This window comes from Panthera leo, chromosome B4 (genome assembly GCF_018350215.1).
Source record: "Panthera leo isolate Ple1 chromosome B4, P.leo_Ple1_pat1.1, whole genome shotgun sequence".
NCBI classification, from domain to species: domain Eukaryota; kingdom Metazoa; phylum Chordata; class Mammalia; order Carnivora; family Felidae; genus Panthera; species Panthera leo.
In genome coordinates this window covers 106,968,258-106,985,535 of record NC_056685.1, presented here as the reverse complement: position 1 = coordinate 106,985,535, position 17,278 = coordinate 106,968,258, and the positions used below count along the sequence as shown (strand labels likewise).

The window sequence follows — 17,278 nt, the reverse complement described above, 5'->3', positions numbered from 1 at the left end:
GCTGTGTTCTTTGGGTATCAGGTTCCCAAGCTGGAACCTGGAATTCATTCTCTAGTAGCAAAAATGCTGCCATTGATATCTGATTTTATTGACTAATTCAAAAGTCCTGGCTCCTCAGTGAGTAACTACTGAAGATTTATAGATTTCAGCTGTATTATAATTTAAATCGGCTTCAAATGGGCCATATTTAATATCTAAAAACATTTATAGTGTAATGTTAAAAAAAATAAAGCTTTTTGAGTTTAAAACAACAAACTTTGGTGTAAACTTCTGGAATATCACTTTTTATAAGTTGGCTATTGCTTGTGACATAATTCTGAATATTTGATTTAAATAAATATCTTAGAGTGTAAATAGTTTGATAGGACACCTTTACATGCCTCCATATTTAAAACTGTAGCATTATTAACATTTTAAACCAGGACTGGGGAATCACTATTAAAATATAGTTAATTCTTTCTTCAGTTCATTTTCCATTGACTGTGGATAGATGTGGGTGTGATAGTTACTCTGATAATGATAAATTGTCAATTACTTTTTAGTTTACGTTGTTTGCCCAAGGGAGAAAGTAAGGACACAAGTAATCTGAATAATATCTTTAGTAAACAGGTATTGCCTGCCATCTAGTGGGAAGAGTAGAGATAGATTGTTAAGTGTGTTTTAGATCAGTATTCATGATAGAATAGTAATGTAGCAACAATCAATAAGCAATATGAATATTTTAGTGAAGTCTTCATAAATTATACATATGATCATGATTATGTTTCATGAGAATATTATATTTACATTGTATTTCAATAGTAATCACTAAAATTAATTGAACAATAAATCCTAATATTTGAGAAAATAGGCATTTTGGAATCTACTTGAGTTCGTATTTCAGCTCTGCTCCAGAACTGCTGTGTAACCTCAGGCAGATTCCTTAATCTTTCTATCATTCAGATAATAGTAGCAACAAATTTCATGAATTGTTCTGAAGATTAAATGAGATAATCCATATAAAGTGCTTATCAGTGTGCCTACCAGTACAGTCCATAGTTGTCCAAAATGATTGAGCACTTAGAGTGTGGTAGGTCAGGAATGTGACAGAGTGGTATATGCCTTGCTACCCTGTCTGCAGTTGAGGAAGCTGAAACTCAGAGAGAGCAGCCACTTACGGTAGATTGCACTGTTTTTAGATAATGAAATGGCAGAATCAGGATCTGAAACTGGAACTCATGTTCTTAGCCATGTTTGACATTGCTCCCAATGAGAACAATTTCACTGCAATGGTAAAAAGATACAATACCAATTTAAACACTATTGTTACTGAAATCAAACTTAACTTTATTAACATCTGTGTCAGATATGGGTAATATTAATTGTTCCATTTGAAAGGTTTGATTGTTATATACAGTTATAATTGCCTAAGAAGTGAAGCTGGGTTACCTGAAATATATATTCAGCACAGGTTTAGAACTTTAAAACTTTGGATATGAAAGTGTCTTAGAGATGATATAGTTACACTTCTTCCATTTTCAGGCAACTGTTGAAATGAATCAACAATACATATAGGAACATGCAAAGTACAAATAGCTCTAACCAAGCTCATAATCTGCTTATTATCTGCTTTGACTATTAGACTTCCACCAGAAAACACAAAACGTAGGGTATTAGTTAAATAATTAGATTTTATTGATAAGTTATTTTACTTTGGAAAGAAAACAAAGGCATAAGTAAGAAATGATTGAAGATAGTTAATTTGAAATAGTCCTTTTGATTTATTTGTCTTAAAGATATTTAAAAATTCCCTTATGGGTAGAAAACCTCCACGTAAGTAAAATTTCCATCTACATGTTTGTGTGTAGTCTTTCTTCATATTTCTTGTTTCGTTACTAAGTGAAAAATTTATTATTTCTACTTACGAACAGATTATCACCCCAGTTTAAATAACCTTAAATATATCATAAGTATCATTATGATATATTTAAATAGTAGAACTGATTCCATGTAGAGCATTCTTAAATACTATTTTGCAGCTGACTTCTGTTATGTTTAATTTTAAACAGCTTGAAATGATGCTGGAGCCCAAGGTCTGGAGAGAAGCTGCCACCCAGGTGTTCTTTGCCTTAGGGCTGGGGTTTGGTGGCGTCATCGCCTTTTCAAGCTACAACAAAAGAGACAACAATTGCCACTTCGATGCTGTCCTGGTGTCCTTCATTAATTTTTTTACATCTGTCCTGGCAACATTGGTGGTGTTTGCAGTTCTGGGCTTCAAAGCAAATGTCATAAATGAGAAATGCATCGCAGAGTATGGATATTCACTTCCTTTAGCTTTTGATGGCATAAGCATATGAAAAGTATAACCTCCCAAGCCCATAAATGTTCATTAATACGTTTTTTCTGTTTTCCAGAAATTCGAAAATGATCGTAAAATTTTTGAGAACGGGCAACATTAGTCAGGATATTATTCCTCATCATATCAACCTGTCAACTGTTACTGCAGAAGATTATCATTTAGTTTATGACATCATTCAAAAAGTGAAAGAAGAAGAGTTTTCTGCTCTTCATCTCAATTCCTGTCAAATTGAAGATGAGCTAAATAAAGTTAGTAGGTTATATTTAGCAATACAATAGTCATCAATCATTTAATTAATGCATTATCCAGAAAACGTCTTTTAGGAAAATGACCTTTAAAATGCCTGTGGAAGATTATGCTGTTTCAAAACTGACATTTTTAATTTCAGAGAAGATATTTTCTTCTTTTTTTGTTTAAGTTTTTACTACCAGTTAACATGTGGAATTTAAGAAAGAAGACAAACAAATAAAGTGGGAAAAAACAAGAGAGAAATCAAAAGAACATACTTTCTTAAATCATGAAGGATTGCTTTACTTTAAAAAGCAATCCCATTGATTAAGCCATAATAATTTAAAATAAAATATAAACTTTCATCATAGAAAATGAAATTAGTCTGATACTTTTCCTGGTATCATATTTTAATACAAAATTTGAATTTTGACTATCATTTATATATTGCATAATTGCTTTGACACATGAATATTTGGCCATTTTAGTATTCATGTTTAACAAGTCCTGATTAAGTCCTTTTCTTCAGGCACTGTCGTTTATTTTAATAGACACGATATAGGTGAACATTAATAAATATCATTGTATTGGTTGTTGCCTTTTCCCTGTATTGCCAAAAAGGAAAATATAACAGAGAGCTTGGCTACTAATCCTTTGCCATAAGACAGTTAACCATACATGAGACTAAGCATAAAGAATCATGTGCAGGAAATTATGGAAGGAGCCATCATTTATATAAAAATCTTGAGTTCTGTAAAGAAAGATTTAATTACCAACTTACTTTTAAACGTTCTTTTTTTTTTAATTCTGGTATATTGTTTTTATGAGATAACACAATTGACTTTAAGTTTGGTTGAGACACAGTTTCTTAGGAGACAACAACACGATATCAGCCTATTTATTTCCAGTATTTCCAAACATTATTCAGTGTTTCCCTCCTCTTTGTAACTGATATATATATATATATATATATATATATATATATATATATATATATATATAGCTATCTCTTAATATTATTTGGTACTAATGTCACTATTTTATATATATTTTACAGGCTGTTCAGGGGACTGGCTTAGCTTTTATTGCCTTTACGGAAGCAATGACACATTTCCCTGCATCTCCCTTCTGGTCAGTGATGTTCTTCCTCATGCTCGTCAATCTAGGGCTTGGCAGCATGTTTGGAACCATTGAAGGGATCATCACACCTGTTGTGGACACTTTCAAAGTGAGGAAAGAAATTCTTACTGGTGAGTTTTTATGCATTTGACTTGTCATTGAACTGATACAGGCCATTTTAGGAAAGTTTTTTATTCTTTCCTATCTATTAATATGTATATTATTATTTGTTATTTATGTATTTATATACTATGGAAATTATAGATTTAACATAGGTTGAATTGATTGTTAATGATTACTTATTATATCACTCTTTATTAATAGTAATGTCACTACCATGAATTACTGGCATTAGAATAAAGTCATAGAATGTTTATGCATAACTTTGTAAATAAGACAAATATTCTTTTTTTAATGTTTATTATTTTTGAGAGAGAGAGAGAGAGTGCAAGCAGAGGAGGGGCAGAGAGAGGGGGAGACACAGAATCTGAACCAGGCTCCAGGAGCTGAGCTGTCAGCAAAAAGCTCCATGTGGGACTCGAACTCACAAACTGTGAGATCATGACCTGAACCGAAGTCGGACGCTTAACTGACTGAGCCACCCAGGTGCCCCAACAAGACAAATATTTTTAAAGGTTCAGATCTGATATTCCTTTTCCAAAAAATGCATAGTTGAAATTGATAAATCTAAATTCAGTTCTCATATAAAATAGCCCTTATGGCCTACTAGTAGTTAATACTTCTAAGTAAGAAAGATAATAAAACAGTTTACCAATATTTATAGTTATTCATAAGTCCAGTCTGCAAGCAGTTATTAAAATACCAGTTATGTACTGCATCATCCTTGCATTTGAAGAATGTAAAGGATATAAGAGAAATTAGAAAAGAGATACAGAGATACAGGAGAGCCTTGTCTCCGAAAATAATAGTACCGATAACTAAAACCAAGTTTGGGTAGATAAGACTTACACCAGGTAATATACTGATAGATAGCATAACAGTGATTTAACATGCTGTAAGAATAAGGAAGCAACAAAGGTCATCTAAATATATGATGGAACTATCAGTAAAAGTGATGGAAGTTAAATTGGAAAGGGGGAAGGTCTTCTGGGGTCAGAGGATAGCTTTAGTAATAGCTTTAGGTTAGCATATATAAATAGAGATAAAGAGAACTGTTAAGGAAGCCAGCCAGACCAGAATGCAGGAGCAGTGTTGGTAAGTGATGCAAACACAAATTGGGAAAAGAATACATATATGATATTGAATGCTGGGCAGTAGTATACAAGCTCCTCAAAGTTCAGTTTTTAGCTCTGAAAGATTTAGTAATGACTTACGTGTAAATAACTCTCAAGTATGTATCTTTATCACTTACTACTCTGCTAAGTTTGTGTATGTATATGTAAAGCAACTTCAGCAGTTTGTGAAATATTTATATCTAAATACCCTCAACTTAGCTGAACGTAAATGAGAAACTTCCTTATCTTCTCCCAAAAGGCAGTCTCTACTTCTGAAGTTTCTATTTCATTCAAGGCTATCAATATCCTGCCTGGTGTTCATGCTAAATAACGTTTTGCTGCTTTCGTCATCTTTGCCCTGTATCTAAACCCTTCTGTAGTAAGAGGGCTTGCACAATTAAGGGAAAAGCAACAGTGTAGAGGGAAAGCACACAAGGTAGTATTTGGTGATCCCACTAGAGGACCTGTTTGCTCAGAGCAAAGCGAATGTCCTCTCTTGCTCCATTACCTGTCCTTTGGGATCATACCTATACTTAAAGTCATATTTCGCCTTGAAGAAATGTTCCTCCATCACCTTTGCCAGGCATGTTTTTGTCTTCCCTGACAGTCCAGTAGGACTTAGATGAGTCAATTATTTATAATCTTTTCCTCTCACATCTCCAGCAAAACTTTTACCATCTATACGACCTACAATATGCTTTCTTCATATTTACCGTGTACTGTGGTGTAGGTAGGAGAGGGTGAAAGTGACACAGGCTGTGGTTCAAACCCTGCTACGTCATCCAGAGACTTTGAGTACAGAATAGTACGGCAAGCATTTAACTATTTCAGTGTGTGACAGACTCCAAACAAATGTTACTTTTCCTTCTCTACATTATATGTTTATATATAATACTCATTTCCATATGGTGTAACTCATACCACTAGCATAGTGCTTAAGAGATAGAGGTAATGACTTCATTTAATTCATACTTACTGGGATTGTTAGAGAACCCTCATCTGATTGAACCCAAGGATGTCTGTTTTCTCCCCTCCCAAACTGCCATTACCTGCTCAATTATTTGCACTCACCTCTGCTAAAAGGTGGTTGAGAAGTACAACATAGTCATCTTTTACTTTTGACAGGTCCTTTGCTGAGTGTGTGAGAGAATAGTCTAATGAAAATATGGGAATATTATATAGATTCCAGAAATCTAAGTTTTTTTAGAAAATTTTATAAAGTTTTTTTTTTTTTTTATTATTGTTTACTTAAGACAGAGAGAGAGAGAGAGCAAACTGGGGAGAGACAGAGAAAGGGAGAGAGAATCCCAAGCAGGCTCCACACTGCCAGCATGGAGTCCAGTTCGGGGCTCAAACTTGCAAACCGTGAGATCATGACCTGAGCCAAAATCCAGAGTCCGATGCTTAACCGACTGAGCCACCCAGGCACCCCTCTCTAAGTTTTTATATTAACTGTAGGTGCTCAGAAGTTTTTGCCTCTTTCTTAGATACTACTCCAGAAACTCCTTTTCGAAGGTTCTTCTCTGTTACTTGGATAATGAGATTGCCCAACCCTGTCATAATTGTATTCTCAACTTATCTATTCATGCAATATCAAGATAGAGATTTGCGTTGGTGCTCAGGCAAGATCTGATCGGATTTCTTCAGTTATGCTTTAAAAATAACTGTATTTCAGTCAAATATAAAAATATATATGTTATCACAATCTTGTTATGAGCTATATTAGTCTCATTATTAATTTAAGACTTCCACAGAGCTTCCAAAACTATAAAACATTATTAAAAGCAGAAAAGACCTATGAACATTTGCTGCCTGAAAAGGTCACTATGTTATTTTTTTATATATAATTTTTTTTAACATTTATTTTTGAGAGACAGAGAGAGACAGAGCATGAGTGGGGGAGGAGCAGAGAGCGAGGGAGACACTGTATCTGAAGCAGGCTCCAGGCTCTGAGCTGTCAGCACAGAGCCTGACACGGGTCTCAAACTCATGAACCCTGAGATCATGACCTGAACTGAAGCAGGACGCTTAACCGACTGAGCTACCCAGGAGCCCCTGAAAAGGTCACTTTGTTATTAATAAAGAGAAGTATATTACAGAGATTTATGCTTTTAAAATCTTCTCAGTTTTTCTGTCTTTTTTATTTGTGCTTGTAAGTAAGTTTCTGCAGAGTCAGGGCAATGAATTGAGTCTTACCATGGATTCCTATTAAATCTGGGCGTAGCTCCAGCTAACTAACTCCCAATGTATTATATTCCATAGTATCAAGAAAGGTGTTGCCTGTTTATATGATTGACAAGTTATAAAAGTGAAAACAAAACTGTTTGAACATGGTAATTCATAATTAAATTTAAAAGATGCCTGTGAATAAAAGCTTAATTTTTTTCATCTATTTCTTTTGTACAGTTATCTGTTGTCTTCTGGCATTTTGTATTGGCCTGATATTTGTGCAACGTTCTGGAAATTACTTCGTTACAATGTTTGATGATTATTCTGCTACACTGCCTCTGCTAATTGTAGTCATTTTGGAGAATATTGCTGTATCCTTTGTTTATGGCATAGATAAGTAAGTATCTGTGCATTCATTTTTCATCTCTATTTTGGAAAGACCAATCATCAATACCTATTTCATTTAGAAGAGGAGGGGAATGATTAGAGGGGAAAATTCTTTGCAACAACATCAGATCTTTTGCAGGCTCTTTTTTCATTCAATCCCTTGAATACAGTATATTCCCCTATTAGGTGATTAGATAGAATTGTGTAGATAGTAATATAATCTAGGATTCCGGAGCTTTGATTTAATTCTAGTTATCAAATAGTAACTTCCAAGATTAATGAGTAATGGCTATGGTCCAAGAACCAACAAGTTTAAGTTGTTTGAAGTTATTATTGTTGTCCACATTTCACATTTCTCAGGCTTATGAGACGCCAAGTGACTAACTCATCACACACCTGGACAGAAGCACATCTGGGATTCATAGCTATTTCTGCTTAACTTTAAATCCTATCTTCCTAATTACTTCCTAATTACCTCTAAATTATATACCTGCTTAATGCCAAAAGTATATATACTTGGCATGAAATGAGGCATTAGAGTAATTGCAGAAGAAAAGGGTTACTAGAGGCTTTGTACAGTATTTTTTAAAGTTGTTGCCTCTAGTTAACATATATGGACTAAGGCACTAAGATCATTAGGTTATTGGAAGTATATGTAAAGTAAGAATGAGTGTGTTGCATGAAGACCAGAGTCCTCTCAAACAACGTTGAGAATATTATCAGTATTGAAGGAGTTTTGTGACAAAGGTTGGAAAATATTTTTTTTATTGTCAAAAGCTCCAGGCAAGCATGGGGAGGGACTTTTAGTAGTCATGTACTATATAGCGATAGTAGTAATAGCTGTCTAACATGCATTAAAATCTGAATCCTCATAAAAATACCCTGTAGTAACTAATATCCATATTACAAATGGAAAATTGGCCTTATTTATACAGGAGAACACAGTATGTTGGTTATAGAGCCAGGACTTTAATTTAGACCTTAATTTTAAAACTAGGTATCTCTACCAAGCTACCCTCAACTCCTAACTTGCATTGGGTTGGCATTTGATATTATTATTGCACTGATTGTGGATCAATTAAGATCATAATGTAGATTTCCATTTACACAGTATGTCATTTACAATAGGCATAGTACAAAATATCTCATTTTAGTAGTGTCCCTAAATAATAATGGTTAACAACAGAAGGAGAAATGATACTCCTAGTAATAGTAGTTATTAAACTTGTGTCTACGAAATTCCTACTGTATGTGAGGCAGTGTGCTCTGCACGCATTGCCTATGAGGCTAACAATAACTTCACGATAGAAATTCTGTTTTTTTTAAATGCCGAAAAAAAAATGCTCTGCCATCTTTTAGTGTGTATCTTAGTGTATGAAAACGCAGGAAAATTCACTTCACTTGATTGTGGTGTAAAATGTTAGGAAAAAAAATTTTTTTTTTTTTTTTAAAGAGGTAAGGAGGAGAATAAATCCCTGCAGACAACAAAAATACACAAGCAAAATAGATGGAAAACTAACCATATTTCAAAATGAGTTGAAATAAATTGTTTTAAGTGATAGAAGCTACAAAATATTTTAAAAATAAAGAATATGACAATTAGAGAAAAGGGAGATTTGAAAACAAGGTGCTAGAACTCAGGAAATAATTGCGAATAATAACAATAAAAAAACACTTCCAAAGTGATGATCAAATTAAAATGAACACAAGAACAATAAGCACAGTGACTAGTTCCACAAGAATTAGAAGCCAGAAAGGAGTAAATGTTTATTTTTTTAAGCAACAAGAAATAACAAAGGAGCAAAGGGAAGGAATAGAGACAGGAGTTATACAAAGATGACTCAACATGTGTACAATGAAGTCCTCTAAATGCAGTGGCTGGAACTTATCAAACTCTGTAATTCAAGAAACTTGCCTGAAATTAGTGACAACTTGAATGTTGAAAAGGCACATGATATACTTGGAAAAATGCCCATAATAGCCAACACTAGGACGTAGTCTAGGCTATTACTTCAAGACAAAAGAAAAAACAAAAAAAACCCACAAAGATAGAAAGAAGGGAAAAAAAAAGGGCTATCCAGGCAAAAACAATAAAGAAACAAAACGATCATACTTAACCTGGCTGGGGAGATACCATGATCATGAAGGTTGTTTTCCCAGGGAGAGGCTTAGCGCACTCTGGATGCACTGACCGCTGTGATTTCCCCAAACGTGGGAAATTCAACTGCATAATTTGTAGTAGCAGGGGACTGTGTTCACACTTTCTCATTTAAAACAAACAAATAAACAAAACAATCAAAATTATGTATAAGAGAAAAATCAACAAACTTTTTTGTAACAATATTATATAGTTAAGAAATATTTACAGTTCTCAAGGAAAGAAAACATAAGCCAAAGATTTTAAATCCTGCAAAACTCACATTCAAGTGTAGTGACCACAGACAGTTGTGAACTTAACAAGAAATTGGGGAATATAGCTACTATGATCTCTCCTTGAAGAATCTAATAGAGAACTATCTTTACAAAATCAAAAAGTCTGCAGAAACATTGCTACAAGGACTGGTGGGTGGGCAGTAAATATCTCTAGATAAATACTAGGGGATATGGACTAGTATGTAATGATTATATGCTTTGACAATGGTAACATCATTTACCTAAAAGGGTGAACTTTATTTCATGTAAGTGATACCACAACAACCTTACTTAAAACAACATAAGCCTGATCATTACTAGGTCTAAGTGCTAATTTACAGGAAACAGGAGGATCAAGTGTAGTTGTGAAGCAACACTTGGGGATGTGATCAGAAAAATCCAGACTGTAGGAGTACTATGAGATAAAGTGCCTAGCTGATTTAACAAATAATTGGAAGAAACAAAAAAGAGAAGTAGGAGGAACCTAGAGATGAAAAATGGACTTGAGAAATACATCAGTCAGTCACAGTGTGTGGACCTTCTTTCAATTCAAATAAACAGACTATGAAAAGAAGTGAAAGTTTAGATTATATAAAGACTGACTGAATATTGAATGATACTAATTTATTATTGCTAAGTAAAAAAAGAGCCTAGGAATTTTTAATGTATTGCAAATATTGTGTTTATAGAGTAGAAAGTCACCAGTAGGAGACTTTTCAGTAATTGGTTTAAGAAGGCTTTTGCTAAATGAAAATCACAGTACTTAACTGGTTCCATTTTACTTTATAAATGTTCTTAATTTGTAAGTAATCTTCCAATATGATTTTTTGATTCAGTATAAAATGTCATAGGGTATCATCGATGAAACCTCTGTCAAACTATTGATAATGCACATTTTTAAGGCATAGAAATAATTACCTGAGGCATAATTAAATACTTTCTTTTTATTTAGGTTTATGGAAGACCTGAAAGATATGCTGGGCTTTGCTCCCAACAGATATTACTACTATATGTGGAAATATATTTCTCCTCTAATGCTATTATCACTGCTAATAGCTAGTGTTGTGAATATGGGATTAAGTCCTCCTGGCTATAATGCATGGATTGAAGATAAGGTAAAATACAAAATAAGGAAGCTATGAAAAATATACATAAAATATTTTAGGGGTTTTTGTCTTTTGCTTTCTTCACAGTATATTTTGCTGTTTAATAAATGGTGTTGTTTTTATGCAGGGATCTTGAGATTTATATTTTGTTTGACCCCAAACATGTATGATTTTGCTGTACATTGTAGTTTGTTTTTTGTTTTTTTTTAATACATAAGAAACACTGATTTGGTCCTCATTAAAGTAACTGTATTTATGTCACCACAGATGAACCAATAATTATGGGGCCTTTGACTCTAGAAAACATATTGCCTAAACCACCAGGAATATTTTTTCCTACATAAATTTATTAAATCATATCCCAGATACTATATAATAAGAGAATATGCAGTGGCCGTGTACACATAATTTAAGTAAATACTGAAGGAAAGTTTTGTTATAATTGCTTTATATTAGCAGACTATTTCAATTTCTGTTTTCAAGGTGCAAATTAGCCACATAATAATAAAGGTACATATTAGCTGTTATAAAACCAAAATCCTTATTTTTCAGAGATATTTCTGACCTTTAACTCTTCTATTGTCAGTAATTATATAACAACAATTAAATTCATGACTGGGGCATAAACAAGTCTGTTAACTCTTACAAAAATCTTGGGGCCAAAATATAGATTTTTAGGGGTGCCTGGGTGGCTTGGTCGGTTAAGTGTCTGACTCTTGATTTCAGCTTATGTCATAGTCTCACGGTTGTGAGATCCAGCCCCGTGTTGGGTTCCACGGTGAGCGTGGAGCCTGATTGGGCTTCTCTCTCTGCCCCTCCTCTGCTCGTGCTTTCCCTCTCTCAAAATAAATAAATAAACTTTTAAAAAGAAAAAAAAACCCACAAAATTTAGATTTTCAGTTTTTAGAAAGACAGGTGGCACATGTAACATGTAACTATCCCCAAACTTAATGACCAACAGCAATGCTGATTTATTATTTCTCAGGGTTCTGCAGTTGAGCCGGGCAATTCTTCTTTAGGTTTTTCCTGAGCTAACTCATACAGTTGATTAAACTTGGAGGGTTGGTCTCTGTCCATGTAATCTTTCATTCTTGGCTTCTTCCTAGCATTATTGACTGAGGACAGCATTCTAAGAAACAGAGGCAGAAACTGCAAGGCTTGTAATGCCTAGCCTTGAAAGTTGATTGATGTCACTTTTGTTGGTCAAAGCACATCCGAAGACTCTGCTTACAAACCCAAGATAAATACAGGTGTTTTTTTTTTTTCCACATACTTTTAGAGCAAGATAACCAATAATGGGTTTTTTGACTTTAACAGGCATCTGAAGAATTTCTGAGCTATCCAACCTGGGGAATGGTTGTCTGTATCTTGCTGATGGTCCTGGCAATACTCCCTGTCCCAGCTGTCTTCGTCATTCGTCGCTGCAACCTGATAGACAATAGCTCTGGCAATTTAGCATCTGTGACCTATAAGAGAGGAAGGGTCCTGAAAGAGCCTGTAAACTTAGAGGGAGATGATGCAAGCCTCATTCATGGAAAGATACCCAGCGAGATGTCATCTCCAAATTTTGGTAAAAATATTTATCGAAAACAGAGTGGATCACCAACTCTGGATACTGCTCCCAATGGACGATATGGAATAGGGTACTTAATGGCAGATATGCCGGATATGCCAGAATCCGACTTGTAGCCAGGGGGAAAATGTCAGCGGGTTCTATTTGGTTCATTTGTATGAATGAACATGGGCTCTACTAAGAGAAGCATTGGGCTTCACTTATCAGAGGGTGATCTCAGGTGTTCCTTGGCTGTGATCTTTAATCCTAAGTACATGTAAATTCAACTAGAGCATTCCTTCAGATTCTTTGGTTTACATTTGCGCAGAAAGAGTTACAGATAAAGCTTATAGTGACTGAGGTCCATGTGTGTCAGAATTTTTAAAAATACTTTTGGTGTTTTTTCAAGCATTTCTATCTCAAAAAAAAAAAACAGGTGTTACCTCAGTTTTCAATGATTTCTGGTTTAATAGTATTGGCAATTCAAAAATGGTATAATTTAAAATGTATAAGTTTGCCTTCAGGGTAAATCCCAGTATTACAAAAACATTTCTGTAAGTTGGTGCCTCTAAGCACATTTCCATGAACATATTGTGTAGATAGGCTGTACTTATTTTGGTAGCATTGATACCTTCTTAGACAATTAACTGAAGAAGACTGCAAATATTTTCTTATGTAATAGCTGTATAGAGCAATAGTATCAAAGAATAAGAAGGCACTAATGCTGGATGACAGTTTAGATTCAGAGGTGACTGGGGATCATGTGCTCGATGGCTGTATATTTTGTGTAAAATATATGTGTGAAAGTGATCTAAGAATGAGTCACTCAGCGCTCTCAAGAATTATGCAGATTCTGCATTTTCCTATGCCGTGTGCCTAAAAACCTACTTGATATTTATTGTGGTTTCAAGATTACTCATAGTATATTTATATATACTTGCAATGTATATATGTATATTAGTACTCTAAGTACTGATTTGAAAACTTGAAGCAAGATGGCATTTTATTTCATATCTTTCTGTTTTGCTTCTGTTTTATGCAAATATAAATCCTTTTTTAAGTGATTGTTAAGATTGTATGGCATTACATTTTAAGCTACAAATAAATGAAGTTAAAAATGATGTTTGTTTTCCACATTGATTTTTCTTGTATCACCTATACTGGATTATCTTGCATTTCAGTCAGGATTTAGGCATTTCATAATAAGTAATCATCACATTCCAAGAGGGATTAATAAATTGATTAATACAGCTACCACCACTTTAGAGACTAGGGAGAAATAGAATGCTATGGTTAAACGGTGTTCTGATGCAGTCTCACAATTCTTGAAAAAGTAGTCTCCTAGGAAACCATGTGTACACTTGACCGCTTGCAGGGTCAGTATTGTCTCTGAAATGTAAGAAATTGTGACTTTAAAAAAACATTTTTTTTAACGTTTATTCATCTTTGAGAGACAGACAGAGACAGAGCATGAGTGGGGAAGGGGCAGAGAGAGGGAGACACAGAATCTGAAACAGGCTCCAGGCTCTGAGCTGTCAGCACAGAGCCCGACGCGGGGCTCGAACTCACGGACCGCGAGATCGTGACCTGATCCGAAGTCAGACACTCAACAGACTGAGCCACCCAGGCGCCCCTAATTGTGACTTTTTTTTAATGAAACTGTTACATATATGAATTTCGATGAAGCAGAGCTCCACTGAGTACCATCTCACTAAAAGGCTTTTATTTATAGCTGTCCTACCACTAGATTAGTGCATTTATAAAATAACAATGAATACAACAGCAAAATAGGAGAGGTAGGGCACATTACCATATCTATTATTTATGGCCAAATATTTTTGGTCTGCTATAGACTATGTTATCACACCACGTCGTAGCATTTAAAATATAATTCCGCCTGTGACCAAAACTTTGGTTTTGTTTTTACATTTTCGTAAATATTATATTTTGTATCACTTTAAAACTTAGGAATATTTTATAGATAGGCAATGTATGCACATTATAAAGACCTCAAAATTGATACCAGTTCAGTGTAAATTTCCCTTCCAACAGTTCTCCTAGTCACCCGATTCCATTGTTCAAGGCACCACCATTACCAGTTTCTTATGTGTCCTTTTGGAGATGCTCTATGTAGAGGTAAATAACAGCATTCTGTGTTCTGTTTTCTGGATCTTATTTCAGTGAATAATTTACTCTGGACAGTGTTTCATGTGAAAGCACATAGATCTGCCTGATTATTTCAGAAGCTGAAGTAATAAATTTTGTTTATTTTTATGTTGAAGCAATAGTTTTTATAAGCTTCCCCAATATTAAAGAATTTGTACCAAATACTTATTTTACCTGCTGGCCTTTACTTTGTCGTGACTATAGATTGTCAAATAGCACCATCCCCCTTTGCTCCTCACCCTCTTGCCATAAGCCATTTATCTACAGTTTGGATTCCTGCCTTCCACTGGCGAATAGATCTCCTCTCTTCTATTCACCCAGTAATGTGAAGAATGCAGGAATCCTGTAGAACAGAAGAGAATCTGAACTGTTTCTAATGCCCCCACTTAGCAAATGAGGCAACTAGACAGTAAAGAGAGCAAGGTCTTCTCTCATTTCTGCTGCTTTTATTCCGTCAGTTCTTCAGCTGTTCGTTCATTTACTCATTTGCCCACTTTTTCTTGAGCATCTCTTCAAGCATCTAATTTGTTCTTAGTACTAAGCCAAGGCACTACTGTAATCAGCGTGAACTGTTTATCTTGATCCTATTTTCTCCTGTTTGTCTGGGAGACCCCTTTCCCACGCTTTCCCGGACAGCACAGTATTTAATCAATAAGCAGTAGTGTGTATGAGTTATCCTTCTCTGTGCCCTAAAATTTGAGGTTTACTTGTTTTCGTATTATTTTCACTATGTCTGTAAGCTCTGGCCTGAATTGTGCTCAGATGTAACATAGTCAAGGTTGTCTATTTTTAAATGGAAAGGAGGCTGGGGAGTGGAACAGTAAGGCTAATAGAACGTTCAATGTGGGACAAAAAGAAGGGGAGAAGATGTACTCACCGTTAGGTGTTGGAATCATAAGGAGGGAGTCTAATAGTTTGATGCGACAAAGTCTTGGGATGTAATTTTCTGAAAGTATATTTGCATTTCCATGTGGTTATGTCTATGTGCATTTTTTAAAGGAGGAAGATACATTATAGAATCTTCAAATGGGCAAGTGATCCCAGAAAGTTTAAGAGTAAGATGTAGTGCTTCTTAACTGTAATTATGCCTTACAGTTACTGAAGACACTATTTCCAACCTATTGAATGTGAATTCTTTCGGGATTGGATGCAGGACAATGACTGTTTTTTTGGTTTTTGTTTTTAAACTTATTCCAGTGTGCATTCTTGGTTAGGAACCGTGGATATGAAGAAAATGAGAAGAAGGACAAGTAAATGTGAATTCTAATTGTCTTCACTCAAACAGAATAAAAATGAAGATGCTATAGCTGTGATAACTGGGGAGAAAAATAATTTAGGTGGATAGAAGTTGGAATTCATAATTTGAAAAATAATTTGAAAAGTAAAATATCTTTCTCCTTTTGAGTTTATTCCAGTCACTGTTGCCTGAACACTCCCCAGAAATGATCCATATCTATGTCGATTGAATATGAATAAAATCAATACTGATTATATCAATTATATGGATTTTTCCCCTAAATTTTACTTATAAGTTTTGGGGGCCATAAAGTTTTGATAAAAAGAAAAAAAATGTAAAACTCTAGAAAACTTTGGAAATATTAAAGATAAAACTTTCCATAAGCTAGTCATTACTGAGTATAGCATACTTTACCTTTATAATTACCACTGAAGTAAAAGGTTTCATATGTTGTTTTGCCTCAAATGACTGACTCCCAAATTGGCTCATTGTGTCTAGTTACTGGACATATGTCCCCATCTGAAACATTGCCTAAAGGATGTCTATCATGTGGAGGTTTTCTTTAAAAGAGAAAAAAGCCTGGGACATTGTCTTGTCCTAAATTCAGTGCCCTTTGGGCTCTGCTATTGCTTTAACACACCAGTCACTCCTAGCACTCCCACTAGAATACACACACACAGGGGCGCCTGGGTGGCTTGGTCGGTTAAGCGTCCGACTTCGGCTCAGGTCATGATCTCACGGTCCATGAGTTTGAGCCCCGCGTCGGGCTCTGTGCTGACAGCTCAGAGCCTGGAGCCTGTTTCGGATTCTGTGTCTCCCTCTCTCTCTGCCCCTCCCCTGTTCATGCTCTGCCTCTCTCTGTCTCAAAAATAAATAAACGTTTAAAAAGAATACACACACACACCACCGCCACCGCAACCACCAATAATAAATAACACAATCAAAACACCTGATTTATATGACTGGGCAAAAACATGCCCTGTGGTACCCAGGCAGTGCCACGTGAGGTACCATGTACGTATAAAGAACCATGCCTCATAGATGAATTAATGGTGGTATCCCTGCTGCTTTTCTTTCCCCCTATTTGCCTTTTCAGGCTATATTCAGTTGCATAGTAAGGAAGATAAAGGTTTTTAGAGAAGAGTGGCATTAATGTTTCTGAAAATACAATTTTCTTAAGAAAAATCCATTAAAAGTGTGGCAAAAACATCATTTTACTGTTCTTTCTTTTTTTTAATGTTTATTATTTTGAGAGAGAGTGAGAGAGCAAGTAGGGGACAGGCAGAGAGAGAGGGAGACAGAGGTCTGAAGCAGTATCTGTGTGCTGTC

At 35.0% G+C, this 17,278-nt stretch overlaps 1 protein-coding gene and 1 non-coding gene across 7 annotated transcripts in view; both read left to right on the top strand.

Annotated features, from left to right (window-relative positions):
- The window catches only part of SLC6A15 (solute carrier family 6 member 15), a 49,018-nt gene extending 35,371 nt beyond the window's left edge, over positions 1 to 13,647 (top strand). For all 6 annotated transcript variants that reach the window (XM_042947271.1, XM_042947266.1, XM_042947267.1 and 3 more), the window contains exons 7-12: positions 2,049 to 2,290; positions 2,394 to 2,586; positions 3,624 to 3,816; positions 7,327 to 7,486; positions 10,841 to 11,003; positions 12,312 to 13,647. In XM_042947271.1, coding sequence (XP_042803205.1) covers positions 2,049 to 2,290; positions 2,394 to 2,586; positions 3,624 to 3,816; positions 7,327 to 7,486; positions 10,841 to 11,003; positions 12,312 to 12,683 — 1,323 coding nt within the window. In that variant the 3' untranslated portion in view covers positions 12,684 to 13,647. The remainder of the gene's footprint in view (positions 1 to 2,048; positions 2,291 to 2,393; positions 2,587 to 3,623; positions 3,817 to 7,326; positions 7,487 to 10,840; positions 11,004 to 12,311) is intronic.
- LOC122225759 lies at positions 9,586 to 9,746 on the top strand. The gene has a single exon (XR_006205361.1). It is a non-coding gene; the product is annotated as a U1 spliceosomal RNA (small nuclear RNA).
- Positions 13,648 to 17,278: the final 3,631 nt, after the last annotated feature.